The 18,794-nt window shown below is 43.3% G+C and overlaps 1 protein-coding gene across 1 annotated transcript in view; it reads right to left on the bottom strand.

The window, feature by feature from the left end:
* GPC6 (glypican 6) overlaps positions 1-18,794 on the bottom strand; it is a 1,226,659-nt gene that overhangs the window by 17,858 nt on the left and 1,190,007 nt on the right. The window contains exon 7 of the mRNA XM_004012201.5: positions 6,818-6,954. Within this exon, the coding sequence (XP_004012250.2) occupies positions 6,818-6,954 (137 nt within the window). The remainder of the gene's footprint in view (positions 1-6,817; positions 6,955-18,794) is intronic.

Below are 18,794 nucleotides of genomic sequence, written 5' to 3'. Positions count from 1 at the left end.
GAATTCCGAGCTTTAAAGCCTGGATTCATGGACAGAAGAGTGATTTGCTGTGGCTTTCCTCCAGCTGGAGGATGTGGGGCATGAAATGGCCTGGAACTCTCGGAGGACACACCGCTCATTGGTTGTGCCAGTGAACAGAAGCTAAACTCTTTGACTTGGCTTCTCAACTCATTGGCAGGAGCTGCCGACACCATCCTTTCTTGGTAGAACCGGAGACAGCAGATCCTGGGCGGGCAGGAGGGAAGACCCACGAGCCAGGCCTCAGGCTGCCGAGCTGCCGACACAGCACGCGTCTTTCCTCCTGTCTGTAGCCACACTTCTTATCACTTCCACACAGTGTCCCGCTCCCCCAAGGCAGTCAGCCTTTGTGGGATCTTCCCTCCTGAACATCCCAGAGAAGGGAAGCGGGCTTTCAGCTATGCCAGCTTGGAGAGTTGCCAGTTCTCATCCCAGACAGGCTTCCCACTTTCCCCAGGTGCTTGCCCGGCTGTGTATACTTCAAATATTTTACAGTTCTTTCAAATGCAGCTGGACTGCTTTGGACATACCCTGCAATCAGACTAAGACAATACTCCAGATCTGCCAAGTTGCTGTCTCTGACACATTTCTCATCACCACGTACCATTTTGCCACTCTGCCAGCTGCTCACACGTACCCACTCATGACTTCCTAGTTTCTTTGCTTAGTCAATGCACTTGGTGGCTGCTGAGAGTGACTGACCTATTTTCTAGATTTTTCCACTTTTCCTATTTCCTACAATTTACTGTATTTACCTCCTGGCCTCAGGGAGGATTTCCTTGAGGGACACAGTTATTTCTATGAGGATCAGGTGCCTTAAAAGACAGCAAAGGCTCCTGGCAAAAGCTGTGTTACCAACGGATCCAATTAATCCTTGTCTCCCGGCTGGCCTCTTGATGGCCTCCTTCTGAAAAACATCTTAAGGAAAAGACAGTGCTGGCTAAATACTAGCTGACAAGGAACGGAAGCAGGAAGCTGTCTTGCCAACTTTAAAGGGAGAGAAGAGAGTCTGGCTATAACTAACTCAAGAAACCCTGAAGACTCTGAGATTGTCTATGCTCTGTCCTGAGAGCCATAGGCTTTGGGGACCTGCCTCAGACTGGATTGCATCGCCTTTCTCCTGCACCATCCCATCATCTTCTACATTCCCTGTTTCTTTTTAACTTCTGTGAGCTTAGAAAAAGGATCCCCGTGAAGAGAACACACTCCTCATGAAAGATACAGGTGATGTGATTCAACATGGTTATATCAGTTGGGTCATTTGTAGAGACATAAATGAGCCTAGAGTGAAGTTAAGTCAGAAAGAGAAAAACAAGTATCGTATATTAATGCATATGCGGGGAATCTAGAAAAAAAATGGTACAGATAGAACTATTTCCAGGGCAGGAATGGAGACACAGATGTGGAGAACGGATGTGTTGGATGTGGGGCGGAGGATGGGGGGTGGTAGGATGAATTGGGAAACTGGGATTGACCTACGTGCACGTGTGTGCCAAGTTACTTCAATCGCATCTGACTATTTGCGACCCTGAGGACTGTAGCTCACCAGGTTCCCCTGTCCATGGGATTCTCAAGGCAAGAAAACTGGAGTGGGTTGCCATGCTCTCCTCCAGGGGATTTACCCGGCCCAGGGATCGAACCTGCATCTCTTATGTCTGCTGCACTGGCAGGTGGGTTCTTTACTGCTAGTACCACTTGGGAAGCCCTGTAGACAATGTTTGTGTCCTGCTAAGATCCACAGATTGAAGCCCTGAACCTCAGTGTGATGGGATTGGGAGGTGGGGTCTTGGGGAGGTAATTAGGTCATGAAGGTGAAGCCCCTATGATGGCATTAGTGCCCTTACGAGAAGAGGAAGAGACCAGAGCCCTCTCTCTGCCACCTTAGGGCACAGCTCAGAACAACTGCTCAGAAGTGGGCTCTTATTAGAACCCAGCCTTGTTGACTTCTAGCCTCCAGACTATGAGAAAATAAAATTTTGCTTAAGGTCTCCAGTCTATGGCAGCATTGTTACATCAGCATGAGCTAGGAGAAGGAAATGGCAACCCACTCCAGTGTTCTTGCCTGGAGAATCCCAGGGATGGCGGAGCCTGGTGGGCTGCCGTCTATGGGGTTGCACAGTCAGACACGACTGAAGCGACTTAGCAGCAGCAGCAGGATACTAACTGAATGCAGTACTGACCAGGGATTCAAAGCATCCATCCTTGGCCCCCAAGGGCATCTCATGAGAGACCAGAGGTTTGCACAGACAGTATCCTGTCTTGAGAAGGCTGTGCTGCGTTTCCAAGTCAAAATTCCCTCTTGCACTTGTGAAGCTTAAGCAATTTGTTGTTGAGATGGCTTTAACCTGGCTTGGGCTCAGCTATCTTCAGTGTGTGATGTTCTGAATGAACCACGCGACCTGCCTAATCTAGTTGCTGTTGCCATTTGTAATAGAAGAAAAAGCCCATTAAAGGAAACATCAAGGGTATCCTTGGAGGTGAAGAGAAAACAGCAAATCGTAACATGTTCCCCAAGGCTTGTGCGTGAACTGAAAAAAGGGAATATCTTACATATTAATAGGAACTTAAAGGAGGCCTGCCGAGATGAAACACAGGACTATGTGAATCTGAATATCGGATCGACAACGAATCCTTAGTGTAAGTGTGTTCCCCTTGGTGTCTGCTTTTCTTAGGTGCCAAAGCTGGCAACTCTGCCTTTGAACCCTGCTACTCAAAATGCAATCCCTGGACCAGAAACCCCTGCTTCCCTGGGAAACATATTAAAAACATAGAATTCAGTTCCATCACAGACTTATTGAATCAGAATCTGCATTTTTTAACAACCCCCACCCTCAGATTTTAGCCTGTCCTTTTGAGAGGTGCTGCTTTAGAGGTTACCAGCTATTCTCACAGACATTATTGCATTGGTCTTTAAAACTGTCCCAACAGGGTGGCAAGGGAAGGAGAAGCAGGGGAGGACCTTTCCTGACCACCTGGTCCTGTTGTCAGAATGGAGGTTTCCATGCTGACAGGGTCATGGGCGTGCCCACAATCTCCTCCCATCAAAGCGCACACTCGCCTCCTTCTACCTCACCTTCTGTTTCCAGACCTGCTGGGCTACTGAAGTACACTGAGATCTGCCAGAGATGGATGAAGGTGAGAGCAGGAATGAAGATGGGCCCATGTTCTAGGGGAGACACTGCTCATACATCCTTGACCATCAACTCAACACAGCCGCTCTTACCCTGCAGTTGCCATAGCAGCCACATCTGTGTGCATCCTGTTTTGTGTCAAAGTCATCACCAATTTTAACAGGCGATATTCATTTTGTAACAGCTATTATAAAACAATACATACTGGGGGAAAACAATACATACTTGGGGACACAGAGTGACATATCTATTGTAGGATGCATTTTGACTTTGGAAATGTTAACATATGAAATGGACACGCTTCTGAATTAAGGAGGTAAGGTAGAGAGCTTAGAGCAGCATTCAGAAAGCAATCAGGAGAAAAATGGGTGATGGCAGACAAGTCTGAGCAAGTACTTAGGATAAAAGGGCTGCAGAGACTGTGGCTAAAGGAATTGGAAGGATAAAATATTGTACAAAGAGGAAGAAATATCTAGGTTACCAGCAGCCTCATCTCACAGGCCTGAGTTTTAAAACTCCAGACAATTTCTATCAATGCTAGTAAACATTGCTGTTCCACACTTGATAGATATTTTTTGAAATAAAAGTTCTGTTTCTTTTATTTCACAGGGTGACAAGAATAATCTTTCTTTCTTTCTTTTCTTTTTTTTTTTTTTACAAGCATTCCTAAACATTTCAGAAGGCCTTTCATTTGAAAGTCCATACTTCAAAAATAGGGAAAAAATACCTTGTCTGCATTACAAATAGATTTTTCAACTTACAAAATAGTTCAGTGGAATTTTTTTTTTTTTTGGTGACAACTTCTCTGCTGTGTTCCTAGATCAATTAATATTTGGATGAGAGGAAAGTTTTAATTAAATTTAATCCAACAAGTCTGTATTGGTTATCTACTTACAGTGTTATTAAATATCAAGTTATAATATTAAGAGTTCATTATAGCGGAAGAAGTAAAAAGAGAACTAAGAAAACCATGTGAAATTATAACTTTTCAATGGAAGTATAATTTGAGTCACAAATATTTGCCAGTATTATCTTTTTATTAATACATTGGGTTAAAGTCTGGAATATTCCTGCAAATGATTTTATTGTATTAAATTTGATGATTTCCCTCACCTGCATAAAAACCCCTAATGGCTTCTCATGGACTCAGGATAAAATTCAAATTTCATCCCTGAGTACTGAGCAGGTGTGTCTCCTGGCTATGTGGTCCTTTCCCAACCCACAGTCCAACAGGAGGGTACTTAAAGTTCCAAAGTCCACTGTCCTGTCTCCAGTCGCTGTGCCTTTTCATGTGTTGACAGACACCACTGCCGTCACATAGTACTTAACTGACAGAGCCTTGCACAGCGCCTGGGCTGAGGGTGTGCTTAATAAGATTGCTGATGGACTGAATGAATGAAAGAGAAAAGAATCTACTTCATTTGTTCTCCTAGCCCAGGGACGACAGTATATATCTGTCACTCATTTTAGAGTCAGGGTATTGAAGTGAAATGGCTTCTCACGTGGCTCAGTGGTAAAGAATTTGCCTGCAATGCAAATTGTGAGATCAAATGTGAGTTTGATCTCTAGGTCAGGAAGATACCCTGGAGGAGAAAATGGCAGCCTGCTACAATATTCTTGCCTGGGAAATTCCATGGACAGAGAAGCTTGGCAGTCTACAATCTAGGGGGTTGCAAAGAGTTGGACAGGACTTAGCGACTAAACAACAACAACAACAACTGCAGTGAAAAGAATACTCTCTAGGGTTTGGGAGATGTCAGCTTTCACCTTAGTTCATCGGCTACCCTTAGACTAATGGTTTACCCTGTCTAGATTCCTGACTGCATAATGAGGAACTTGGCTGAACCATCCCAGGCTCTTCTCGCTCTGACTTCATGGTCTTTATCTTCCCCATTCATTTTCTTGATGGAATGTAGTCCCCTCCCCAGTCCTTGCAGCAAACCTTTCTTTATATTTCTTCTGTAAGAATTTACAGGGCCTTCCCTGGTGGTCCAGTGGTTAAGAATTCACTTTCCAATGCAGGGGATGCCGGTTTGATCCCCAGTCAGGAAACTAAGATGCCACATGCTGAGGGGCAGCTAAACCCCCTTGCTGCAACCACTGAGCCTGCATGCCCTGGGCCCCCCGCGCTACAACCAGAAAAGCCCATGTACTGCAATGAAGACCCAGCACAGCAAAAATTAAAATAATAATAATAAAAAATTGCATACATGCTAATATCCAGTAACCTGTGTAACTCTCCATGGGAATGCAGTTCAAAACACAGCCGCCGTTTTAGCCAAGGCTAAAAGGTAAACACAGATGGGCAATGGAGCAGCTTGAAAAATCAACCACTTTATTCATTAGGCCATCTGGTCATCCTTTACACTGTCTTTCTGTACAGTCATTAGGAAAAGACACATTAGAAGCTGTTAATTCACACCCAAATTTGCTGGCCCAAGGTCCCCTTCACAGAAGACCTGAAACTGCTAAGTTACTAAGCATTTTTGAGGGGCAGCACTGTTGATACTGAGAAAAGCATTTGGTACCCTCATAATTTAAGACTGTCACATGGATATTTGGGGGGTAACTTGAAATGACTGCAGTTCTTTCAACAGCTGTCTTGTTTTCCTCTTGCTAATCTCTCTCTAGGGTGACTAATAATACCATTACCAATAGAAGCTAAAAATGCAACTCAGCAGTGTAAGAAATTAGCACCCAATGAGCACCTCACTTGCACCCCTGCCTCCTGCAGCTTGGTCTAAACTTAATATCCATGAATCTTCTTGTTCTCTTTTCATCACAGCTGTTTCATATTGGGCTCAAAAATGCCCAATAAGGCCCCAGAACAGACCCCTTCTTTTAGCTCTTCCACCTGCCTGTTGATCCCCAAAGATTCCTTGAATCCAGTTTACCAGCTGCTTTGCTCACCTGCATCCCTGCTGAGGAGGCTTTGGGCCGACTCCTCTCCTGGTGTCTGCCCTGCCTGCCAACTCCCAGCCGGTTCTCCTGTCCAACTTCTCCACCCTATGACAACTCAGGCCAAGCCCATTTCTGGGCTGAATCAAGAAAGTCAGAAACTCCATATCAAGGGGCAGTAGCCTTGGGCAGCAGAGCAGAGGAGGAGAACAGAGCCATCTCTCAGCAGGAGATTCCAATGGGTCTTTCTAAGGCACCAGACTTACGAGAATGCTTTCCTCATTGTCTGTTATTTTCTTTTTCCCTTACCCTTCGAATCAGACTTCGGTATTTTCTTTTTCTCCCAGGGTGAAAAAAATTACAGTTGAACGTTCACTTCCTGTTTAACTTGTAATGGAAAAAAACCCCAGTAAGCTGTGCAAATTTAACTATGGATAAAAATAGCTGCGCTACCTTAAAGTCATTAAGAGAACATAAAAAGCTCTTTGTGATCTCAAGATATCCGTAACCTGGCATCTGTCACCATCCCTCTGTCCTCATCCAGAGGGGAGGCATGCAGAACAAGGATTCCACGCTTAATGGCACCTTGAGAGTAAGCGCTCCCAGGTGCCCATCAAACCTGTCACTCTGAACAGCTGTCGCTAAGTGACGACTTGTCGCTCCACCCTCCGCTGGTTTTTGCATAAACAGGTCTGCAGCATTGTGCCAGGAGAGCCTTCCAGGACTGGATGTGCAGTATCCCTTCCGCAAGAACAGCAAGCCACCCTCACCTGGCTTTGCTGTGTCCATTCCAACATTCCTCTTCGTTGGACGTGCCAGCCGTCACGCTCTCGTCCTTGCAGATGGTGTAGGGCAATGTTGACCAGACCTTTTTAGAGAGCTTCAGTTTCTCTTTTATGTCTGTGACCTGATCAAGAAAGCAAGGAAAGAGAGTGAACATTCTCGCTGGGCATCATCTGTTTCTACACCAGGACACAGTGCAGGGGAAGGTTAGAGTCCATGATGGGACGAGCACAGATTCCCCATCAGCTTTAAGAGAGAACCCATCCTGTAGGACTTATTGCCCAGGAAAGCCTCACTTCCTCCTTCCTCCACTTCCCTCTAGCTTCTGGCAGAGGGTTCTCAGATAATTGACTCTTGGTTTTCCATTTTTTTCTGCCCTCTCATCCTTTGAAGTAAAAACTGATGAGGCATCTCAACTGGCTGTGGGTCCCCCTCCAGCTGGGAGAAATAGGGGTTCCCTATTGCAAACACCCTCAGTCTGATCTTCAGGATTCATTAGCCTGGATGTCAGATAAAACACCTAAGGGATGAAAAAAGAGATACAAGGTGTTCCCCAAAGGTCTACTCGTTTCTGCAAGAAATGAGTATAGTCACTAATTCAGCCGCTGGTGACCCTTGCTCTTGACCAGTGGACAGGCCCACAGAGTACACTCTTGGACGATGAGGAGCACCCTAAACCCACTTTAAAATCTCTAGCAGCAGAGACAAGAGTCATTCTGAATACGAGTAAATGTAAAATCCACAGTCCTGTGGATGGATGGCTGGGAGGAGCTTGGTACCAGCAACTTTAGGGCTTTCAGGCTCAGCGGTGACTTTTTGTCTGTCGAAAGTGTAGGACAGGGATTCAGTGCCATTTTGGCTCCACAATAAGAATTGAGGTTCATGCAGTCACACCATGATGTTCTACTCTATCTATAAGAACATGGGGAAAATCTATGGATGGTGGAAATGCCACTGTTAAAGGTCGAATTATGTCCTGTAATATTTATATGCTCAAGTCCTAACCCTCAGAACCTCAAGCATATGACCTTATTTGGATCTGGGATCTTTATAGAGGTAAGGAAAGGTAAAATGAGGTAATTAGTTGGCACTAATACAATAGCACCGGTGTCCTTATACAAAGGGGGGCTTTGACCACAGGGGTGTGCACGGAAGCAAGACAATGTGAAGAGACACAGGAAGAAAACATTCATCTACAGGCCGAGGAGAGAAACCTGGACAGAATCCTATCCTCACAGCCCTCAGAAGCAGCCAACCCTGTTGACACTTTGATTTTCGACTTTTGGCCTCCAGAACTACAAGACCACACATTTCTGTGGTTTAAGCCACCCACACCTCATTGTGACAGCCTAGCAGACCTATACAGCATCCTAGAAGGGAGGACCACTCACACTTGCGATCAGTGGCCTTCGGAAACAAAGTATTCTGTGTTTACTGTGGATGCAGTACAGATCTGAGAAAACACTTCAACGATCTGTTGTCAGGTGTAAGAGGAAACACAAAAAAATAAAAGAGCATTTCATGTTGTCCCGAGTTATGTTTCTCAGTAGTTCCAGAACTGTACAGTTTTTGGTCTTTGCTTATTTGTGATTCTGGTGATGACAGAGATTTCAGCCCTGGGAAATGTCACCTGTCAGATAGGGAAGATGACCGGAATGTTGAACCTAAGACCTTGATACATATCCTTGAATGATGTGATGTTATTTTTGTTTCAGAGCATTAAAAAAAAAAATCTGCAAGTGACGAAATTCCAAAGAGTAGCTTATACTCAGTAAATCTTAGGGTAGCTTAAAAACTACACTGTCTGATTTCCTCCACTGGTACTGACTTTGATCCATAGACTGCCCCCTTGGCCCTCCTTCCAGCCAATCTAACTGCCTAAAAAGTGTTAGCCACTTAGTTGTGTCCGACTCTTTGCTATAGACCCCAGGCAGACTATAGCCTGCCAGGTTCCTCTGTCCATGGAATTCTCCAGGCAAGAATACTGGAGTGGGTAGCCATGCCCTCCTCCAGAAGATCTTCAAAACCCAGGGATGAAACCTGGGTCTTCTAATTGCAGACAGATTTTTTTTACTGTCTGAACCACCAGGGAAGCCCCTCTAACTGGCTAAAGGGACTGCAGTGATGCTAGTCCTTTTCTTTTCACCATTTTAGCACAAATGTATATGCATATTGCCATTGGTTTTTAAAATTTTTTGTTTTAAATATGTGTAGTCATTTCTGTCCAGCCATAGGTAGATGGACACTCTCTGTTTAACAACTATTCAAAAAACTTCAAATCCCTGAAACCTCAACTAGGAAATGTTGAAAGTATGACAGAAAAATCACCATTCTGCAGCCATCTCATAGTAATAACTGATCTCAGTGAGTATCATCAATAGATTCTGTTGTGAGTTGAATTGTGTCCACCCTAAAAGATGGATTCTGCTCACCAGTACCTGTGAATGTGAACTTGACCTTATTTGGAAATAAAATCTTTGTAGATGATCAAGTTAAAATGGGGTCATTAGGGTGGGCCCTAATCCAAAATGACTTCGTTCTTATCAAAAAGGAAGATTTAGATACAGAGATACCCACAGGGAGGAAGCCCTTTGGAGAGGAAGGCAGAGATTGGGATAATGCTTCTATAAGCCAAGAAACACCAGAGACTGCCAGTGAGCCACCCAAAGACAGGGGACAGGGCTGGGACAGACTCTCCCTCTTGGAAAGGAACAGCCCTGCTGACACTGGGGTCTCAGACCTCCAGCCTCCAGACTGTGAAAAATTCAGTTTCTTTTATTGTAAGCCACCCAGTTGGTGATTATGCAGTCCTAGCCAACTAGCACAAGTGCAAAGAATACTGGGTAAAAGTTTGATGGGGAACAGGATATTTACACAATCTCAGAGCATCCCCTGCTGCTGCTGCTGCTGCTGCTGCTAAGTTGCTTTAGTCATGTCCGACTCTGTGCGACCCCATAGATGGCAGCCCACCAGGCTCCCCCATCCCTGGGATTCTCCAGGCAAGAACACTGGAGTTGGTTGCCATTTCCTTCTCCAATGCATGAAAGTGAAAAGTGAAAGTAAAGTCACTCAGTCGTGTCTGACTCCTAGCGAACCCATGGACTGCAGCCTACCAGGCTCCTCTGTCCATGGGATTTGCCAGGCAAGAGTACTGCAGTGAGTTGCCATTGCCTTCTCTGCAGAGCATCCCCTGGGACCTTCCCGGATGGCTCAGTGGTAAAGAATCTGCCTGCCAATGCAGGAGACATGAGTTCAATCCCTGGGTCGGGAAGATCCCCTGAAGAAGGAAATGGCAACCCACTCCAGTATTCTTGCCTGGAAAAACTCATGGACAGAGGAGCCTGGTGGGCTGCAGTTCATGGCAGTGTCACAAAAGAGTCAGACACAACTGAGTAATTAAACAACAACAACAAAGCATTTCCTACAGATTGCTTATTATTACAAGAGGACTACTGGTCACCACTCTACAAGGCAGAAACCTGGCAGCCCCCAACTTGACCAAGTGATCAGTCATGGCACAGCTTGGTGCTGGGTACCTCCAGGTGTGATGGGGCAGTATCAAAACATCACTTATGCAACAAAAATTCATAACCTCAATCCAATCATGAGGACACACTAGACAAACCCCAACTAAAGGATGTTTTACAAAACAGCTGGTCTGTATTCCTTAAAAATGTCAGTCATAAAAGACAGAAAAGCTGAAGAGTTCGTCTAGGTTAAGGAGACTAAGAGACATGGTGTCCAAATATAGTGGATGGCTCTGGATTGGATGATAGGTTGGTAAAATAATTGCCAAAAAGGATATGTTTAGTTGGAAAATTTTGCACACTGACTCTATATTAGATAATAATATTGTGTCAATGTTAAATTTCCTGAGTATGGGCTCCTATTGTGATAACACAGGAGAATGTCAAGTTCTTAGGAGATACACATTGGAGTATATAGAACTAAAGAGATATGATTTCCACAACTTACCCTAGAATGGTTCAGGAATAATAAATATAAAACATATAGATGCATAGAGCAAGAGAGAGTGAGAAAGCAAATGTAAGAAATTTTTAATAATTGGTGAATCTAGAAGGAAATATACTTTCTTTTTTAAAAATTGCAATTTTTCAGTGTTTGAATTAAAAAAAAAATAAAACGTCAAAAATAAAATCCTTCACATGTGATTTGTTCAGCAGAGTGCCATTCTGATGTCCCTAACCTCTAACCTGGATTATTCCCTTAGGCCACTTATCCTCACTGTTCTCAGATGCAAACCCCAGAGGGAGAAACATGTATTACATAGTCATCACTAGTTCAGAAAATGGCCACCAGCTTCAGGATGGATATAGTGTAGACTCTATTCCATCCCACAATAGATACACCAGGAATGAGCCTTCTATTTTCTGCTTATTTCATACAGAAACCCCACCTTTAAGCTGTGGGAGTCTGAACCAATTATATACATTTTTTGACACAGGGAAAGAAGAAAATTGCATGACGTCCCACAGGTATCTCCTTTTTCGGTATTTGCCAAGTGTATATTATGCTGCTTTTTCTTTCAATTAAACTCAAGCATTGTATCTTTCATGGTTTATTTTCAACACCATCCCCTCCCCTGACATCCATGAGACTTGGATGGAACTTTCTGTGTTCCAAGAGGGCCCCCATTCATGATTCTGAGTACTGATTGCTCCAATCCTTTATAATTGGCTTATTTTTCTGACTCTAAGACCACATGCTTCTTGAAGGTAGAGACAGGGTTCTAATTTGTCTTTATTCTCAGTGCTTAGAAAGGGTCAGGTGACCAACCATCCCATTTTGCCCAGGACTTAGGGGGATCACTAATTTTTAGTGCAAAAACTGAAAATTCCTGGGCAAACTGAGATGAGCTAGACACACAGGTTTCAGCATACAGTATGTGTTCAATAAATGCTGGTTGAGAAAATCACTTATGCAGCAAAAATTCAGATTTCTAGCCTCCAGACTATGAAAAATTAAGTTTCTATTATTGTAAGCCACCCAGTTGGTGATTACGCAGTCCTAGCAAACTAGCACAAGTGCAAAGACGTTACAGGGTCACAGACCTTATAGTTAACAGAAAATAGTTGAGGGTCACACCATGTGGGCTCTTATCTCAAAAGGGCCAGGAGGCCCTGATGGTCCCCCCAGGACTTATATTAATATCTGTCTTAGTGAGGAGTGTGGATCTCTTCTGGCCGTTCACACAGCATATTTTCTAATCAGGTCGTGTTCACTCTGGCATTTCAGAAGCCAGGCATTTTCATTGTGCAATCGAAGGTGATAACGGCAAAGAAGCAGAAAGAGATGCAAAAGCTGTTTTAACATTCTGCACGAAAACACCATCCAATTCACTTCCAGACTGCAGTGGTGAGGCAGACAGCTGAAAAAAATGGACACTATTAGCCACCGGAGAGGAATATGCCTTTGATTCTAAAGAATAGCTGGATGATTGCCCTCAGTTTTTTAGTATTAAGAAAATCTTTCAGTTCTCACAGCGTTTAGAAATATTTTTTCATTTTCCTGGTGGCTCAGATAGTAGAGAATCTGCCTGCAGTGGGGGAAACCTGGGTTTGATCCCTGGGTCGGGAAGATCTGCTGGAAAAGGGAATGGTAACCCGTTCCAATATTCTTGCCTGGAGAATTCAATGGACAGAGGAACCTGGCAGACTACAGCTCACGGGGTAGCAGAGTGTCATACACGACTGAACGACTAACACTTTCAACACTTTTCTTTTTGAATGATAATGTAACTTTTCTGCAGCTCTAGATCTGAGTTTTTGTTGTGTGCTAAGCTTCATGTTAGCAAGTACTCTTGGTGGAAATATATCACTAACAATAAGTGTGAGGTCTAATTCGTTAATAGGCTTCCCTGGTGGCTCAGACGGTAAAGCATCTGCCTACAATGTGGGAGATCTGGGTTCGACCCCTGGGTTGGGAAGATCCTCTGGAGAAGGAAATGGCAACCTACTCCAGTATTCTTGCCTGGAAAATCCCATGGACAGAGGACCCTGGTAAGCTACAATCTATCGGGTCGCAAAGAGTCGGACACGACTGAGCGACTTCACCTCACCTCAATTCATTAATAACACAAATTTGATGGAAACAAAGACCTGGGATCAAATGAGAATTTCTAATTTCTTTTCCCTGCTTCCCAAATGAACTGTCTCTAACAGTTGCAAATTATATTTACCACTTATCCAGTGTTACATTAGGAATACTATACTAAATATTAGAAATATTTGCATACTAAATATTTTTCATCTATGCTATTGATAGAATGTGAAAGTTAAACAATTTCTGTTATGCCATAGGAATCTGATCCAAACAGACACTATTGGAATCCACTGGGAGAATGTGAGCCTTCTGATAGAACTTATCTGGACTTGATTCTGATTTCTGACTCAGTTTCAATGACTGGCTGCAGTAAAGACAGACACTCAGTTTAAAGCCTGTGAAGGGTCCTGAATACTTAGCTATAGAAACACAGTGGTACCATTTTCATAACCACCCTACAGAACTGTACAATTACCCAAAAGAGAGAGGCAGGCAACAAAGTGGGCTGCTGAAATCAAAGGGATCAGCAAAAACAAAGAGCAGAAAGGACTGTCCAAGCACTGTCGTCCGATTTCTTCATTTAAGAGGTAATCTTGCCCCAGATATTTAACTTGAATCTTATTGGGCTTCTGACTTAACAGCTTCCAGTTTATAGGAAATATTAGGGACAGAAGTATAAATTAAGTAACACCATAAATAAATGATCAGACACATCCAGTGTGTGGGATATTATATAAGACAGCTGGCTTTGACTTTTCAAAAGAAGGGGGAAAACAATAAAGGGAAATTTTTGTAAATGAAAAAAAAAAACCAACAAACCCTAAAAGCATAACAATCAAATGCTGCGTGAAGACATTAACAGAATCTTGGATCTGGAGATGGGTACTAAGGGATAAGAGGGCTTTGAGATAACTGAGGAATTTTGAATATGGAATAGATAGTGGATGATATTATTGAATTCTGTTTCAATTCTTAAGTGTAATCCTGACATTGTGGTTGCGTAGTAGACTGTCCTTGCTTTTAGAAGATTCACAAGGAGGTATTCAGAGATAGGTGTTATTTTGTCTTAGACTTGAACATAGCAAAAAAGTCAACCATGATTGAATCTACACAACACATGGATGTAAATTTTATTATTTTTCCAACCATTTTAGTGTCATTCGAAAAAGTTAACAATAGCAGAAAGTTAGGGAAAGAAATAAGACTTTACTGTCAGGACACAGGATGTTTAAGAGTCTCGCTATATTCAGCCTAGGGCAGTAATTGACTCAAAACAATTGGAGGCTAACTGGGAGCTTTCTTAGAGCTAAAGCATTTACATTCACTCTTCACAACTCTGTGCTGAAATATTACTCTCTGCTTGCAACTAGGAAAAGGTGGTTTAGAGAGATGAAAAAATTGGCCTCACATCTAGTCAGTGAAAGTGAAAGTGAAGTTTGCTCCGACATGTCTGACTCTTTGCAACCCCATGGACTATACAGTCTGTGGAATTCTCCAGGCTAGAGAATTCTTCCCAACCCAGGGATCAAACCCAGGTCTCCCGAATTATGTGCAGATTCTTTACCAGCTGAGCCACAAGGGAAGCCCATCTAGTCAATGGTGGAGAGGAAATTCAAATTCAAACATAGACTTTAGAATTGTTACTTTTAACGACTCAGCTTGATAAGGGTGTTGCCTATAGCCATGGTCTCCAGCTTGTGTTTGTTGGGGGTTGGTGATGGGGTGTTGTCTACATCCTTAGGGGTGGACAAGATGATTCAGTGTGATTCAAGACAAAGACATTAGCACTTCTATTTCTATTTCTAAATATAAAAATATAAGGGGAGTTAAGCCTTTCTAGTATTTCATCCATCTAGAGATTGACATGCTTTCAATGAGTTCATATAGCAGTGGCAGTTTCTCAATTATCCTGTAGAAAGAGTGCGATTTCTACACTGGGAAAAGGCTTGGAATGGATCTTCCTCTCCCCTCATTAGCTTGCTCCTAGGGTACTGAAATCTACCACAGTTCATATGTGCTGGTTAAATGCATCTATAGATTAGATGATGCAGTTTTAACTAACTCATTAAATGGACCAGTGACTTAAAATGACTTTTGCAAAGAAACTTTGGATCTCTTTCTTCTCAAACAGGGCAAGCACAAGGAAACAATAATAAAATGGCAGGCATGACATAGCCCTCACATCAGCAACTTTACAACGTACAAATAATAAAGCTTCTGCATTTTCTCTCACTTTTCAAAAGTTTCTATTTTTTTGCATAAGTTTCACAAGGTACAGAATATACTAGTGTAGCAGTGTTATATATAATTTATGCATAAGTAGTTATAAATATCCTGGGTATCTATGATTCTGAATTTTTGCTGATAGAGATGTGAGAGTAAAAAAAAAAAAAAAAAATTGGAGCTTGCTAGTCTGTAGCCCAGGGACTGACACAATATACTTTGAATCCCTGGCTTAGCAAGCAAAAACATTCAGTGAAATCTGTTTAATGAGACAGGGAGAGAGATCCCGCATAAGTCATCAGCATGTCTGTGCTCAGTTGTATCAGACTCTTTGTGACCCCATGGACTGTAGCCTGCCAGGCCCTTCTCTCCATGGGATTTCCCAGGCAAGAATACTGGAGTGGGTTGCCACTTCCTACTCCAGGGGATCTTCCTAACCCACGGATCGAACCTGCATCTCTTGTGTCTTCTGCGTCAGCAGGCGAATTCTTTACCCCTAGTGCAACCGGGAAGCCCCCTCCACCAGCCTTCATGAGATAGGCAAATGTATTTATTATAATTTAGAAAAAGTTCCAATACATTGGTTAAACAAGAAAAATGGCTTTTGTTGCTAGCATTCATCCATTAAACACTTCATATATGCTTTCTGTTAAGTTAGGATTTCTGCTACCCACTGGGGATACAAATATAGCTGGTACAGAGTCACTATTCTTGAAGGGTACTAGCTTCCCTGGCTAGAGGCAGGTGAACAGACACAGAACAAGTAGGACAGTCACGGGTAAGCAAAGGGCTCTGAGGGCACTGACATCAATTTGTCCTGAAGTTTTCTTCCCAACCAAATACAACTTTGCTGACATTTGCTTTCGGGTGGCTGCTGAACTCGGCCATAGGGACGATTAGGAAGCTGGATAATTAGTCATTTCTATCCGGAGGGAAAAAAAAGCACAAAATGCACTATGTCCTCCTACATCTTTGCTCTAGTGATGGGCTGGTTGATCCACGCACAAGTTATCGCTTTTCATGACCATTCTGGTCTTTAGCTCCTCATTTTGCTGAGGAGCATCTGTGCTTTCCTAACTCCAGGAGACTTGGTAAACAGCGCTGTGGATGTCCTGAGTGCTCAAGAAATTTCTGTTGAATGAATAAATATATAGCAGCATTGCCAGTTATCTGCCAAGGGAAGTAAGATTTCAAAAATGGTCCATTATCTGCCCTGGTGGCTCAGTGGTAAAGAATCTGCCTGCCGAGGCAGGAGATATGGGTTTGATCCCTGGGTCTGGAAGATCCCCTGGAGGAGGAAATGCCAACCCACTCTAAGGTTCTTGCATGGAAATCCCCATGGACAGAGGAGCCTGCATGGCTACAGTCCATGGGGTTGCAAAGAGTCAGACAAGACTTAGTGATTAAACTACCAACTGCCAGCAACTGCCTGCTGGATTTTCATTTGGAGAGGAAGGAAGACATGGGTACATTCAGTCAAGCTTTCTGAAGAAAGTGCTTTCCCCTGACCTGATTACTCTCGAGGGACAGGGGGATCGGAGATGATCCCTCCAGTCCTCTAAGTGGGATTCTGGTCTCCTGCCATCTTGAATATCATTCCAGGTGTAATTTACACGGCTAAGATGGAAAAGACTTAGAGATCTCAGAGACAGTCTGGGCATGGGGAAAAAACATGAGAATTTAACTGAAACAATGCAAGGAGTCCCATCTTAAACAGTCTCTGCAATCCTTATCAAGACATACCATGCCCAGTAATTTACCTTTGGTTTTCTAAGTGAGTGACCTGTTAAATGTTGATGGGGAATACTTTTGAACTTTGTTATTACCTTTGGTTCTATGTGGATTCTTCAAGGGGGCGTATGATATCTCTTCCAAGAGACTTTGCCCATGGCTCTCGATTTCCTGAGGCCCACCTCCCCTGGACTTTTTCTGTCCTCTGGATCTTGCATATGAAGGGTGAGACATGAACTGTCAGATGACCCCCTGCTATCCCCTCTCAATCATGCCAGGACCAGAATTCACTTTGCTGGATACCTGTTGTGTGTACCTGGCCAGATGCCCTATCTGCTCATGACTTCAGAAAGACTGCCATGTGTTTATGTCATCTGTATGGGAACATAATATAACTGGATGTAAATAATATATACCACAACTTTAGAAAAAAGATGGTTAATATTTAAAGGGCTATACACTAAATAATACATGTTGAGGGGGTAAAGAAAACAATTTGAATATTTTATAGGCTGAAGGTCATTTGTTAGCTTTGGAAAACAATCTATTTAAAGAAACAAAGGGAGCCTCATTTTTGCCTCTTGAACAAGACCACTTTGGCCAAGTTAAGGGAAATTCACGATATATGATACCACTTTTGCAACCTGAGAGTTTAATAATCTGGCTTCAGAGATGGTGACCTCATCCAGCTTTACTCTAGAGAAGAATGCTCTTTTCTTAGAGCACCAAGTCACATTGTCAACCTGCATTGGAATTCAGGCTGTGCTCCACCTCCAGTGCTCAAACACTGGTCTGAGTGCATGTGTTCATGACTGCAGTAAGTCCCCTACCTTAAAAGTTGTGAACTTTCAAAGATGTGAACACGCATCTGGTTCTAGCAAGGAACCAGAACCTGTGCCATCAATGTCAGGTGTGAGTGAAATCGCCTGCCCTCCATCTCCTATCAGCTCTACCATCTCCCATCCCCATCCCCTCCTCCAGTCAGTAACTTTTCTTACCTGTTAATTCGATGCCAACCCCTGTATGCCAGCTGTTGTACTGTACTACTGTACTTTTCAAGGTACAGTATTGCAAGGTTAAAAATGTTTTTTCTTTTTGTTTGTTTGCTCTTTCAATGTATTAGGTAACTCTAGTGGTAAAGAACCCGGCTGCCAATGCAGGAGACATAAGAGATGTGGTTTGATCCCTGCGTTGGAAAGATCCTCTGGAGGAGGGCATGGCATCCCACTCCAGTATTCTTGCCTGGAGAGGAGCCTGGCTGGTTATGGTCCATGGGGTCACAAAGAGTTGTACACGACTGAGGTGACTTAGCACGTATGCATATGTGAAAAGTATTATAAATCTATTATAGTACAGTACTATACAGCCAATTGTGTTAGTTGAGTACGTGTGGGTGTGTGCTAAGTCGCTTCAGTCATGTCCACCTTTGCAACCCTGTGCACTGGAGCCCACCAGGCTCCTCGGTCCATGGGATTCTCCAGGCAAGAACACTGGAGCAGGTTGCTGTGCCCTCCTCAGGTGGGACCTAAGCTAACTTCATTGGACCTACAAACAAATGGACATATGAACTCACTCTTGGAACAGAACTTGTTCACATGCAGGGACTTACTGTTCTCATTGGACAACACATCCAGACAACCTGGAATAGGGTACGGAAAGCTCCGATGTCTCAGAAGGAATGCTGATTTTTAAAATGTGGTCAAATATCCATGAATACAATCTTCCCAACATTCTTGAGAAAGTGAGGGTTACTGATGCCATTAGGTCAATCCAGAGGCTAAAGATACTTGGCAGGCTTAATCTACTTGCTCGATTTATGTCAAAACTTGAACTCTAGTCCAGTCTTCTGATACGGCTCTTAGTATCCTATTCACTAGCACATCAGTTTTCCATTTATTCTGATTCTGTGAAACTCTTTGGTGTTATTTTTCAGATCTCAGATTGTCC

The sequence above is a fragment of the Ovis aries genome, chromosome 10, assembly GCF_016772045.2.
Source record: "Ovis aries strain OAR_USU_Benz2616 breed Rambouillet chromosome 10, ARS-UI_Ramb_v3.0, whole genome shotgun sequence".
Taxonomy (NCBI): Eukaryota; Metazoa; Chordata; class Mammalia; order Artiodactyla; family Bovidae; genus Ovis; species Ovis aries.
This window is presented reverse-complemented; position numbering and strand designations above follow the sequence as displayed.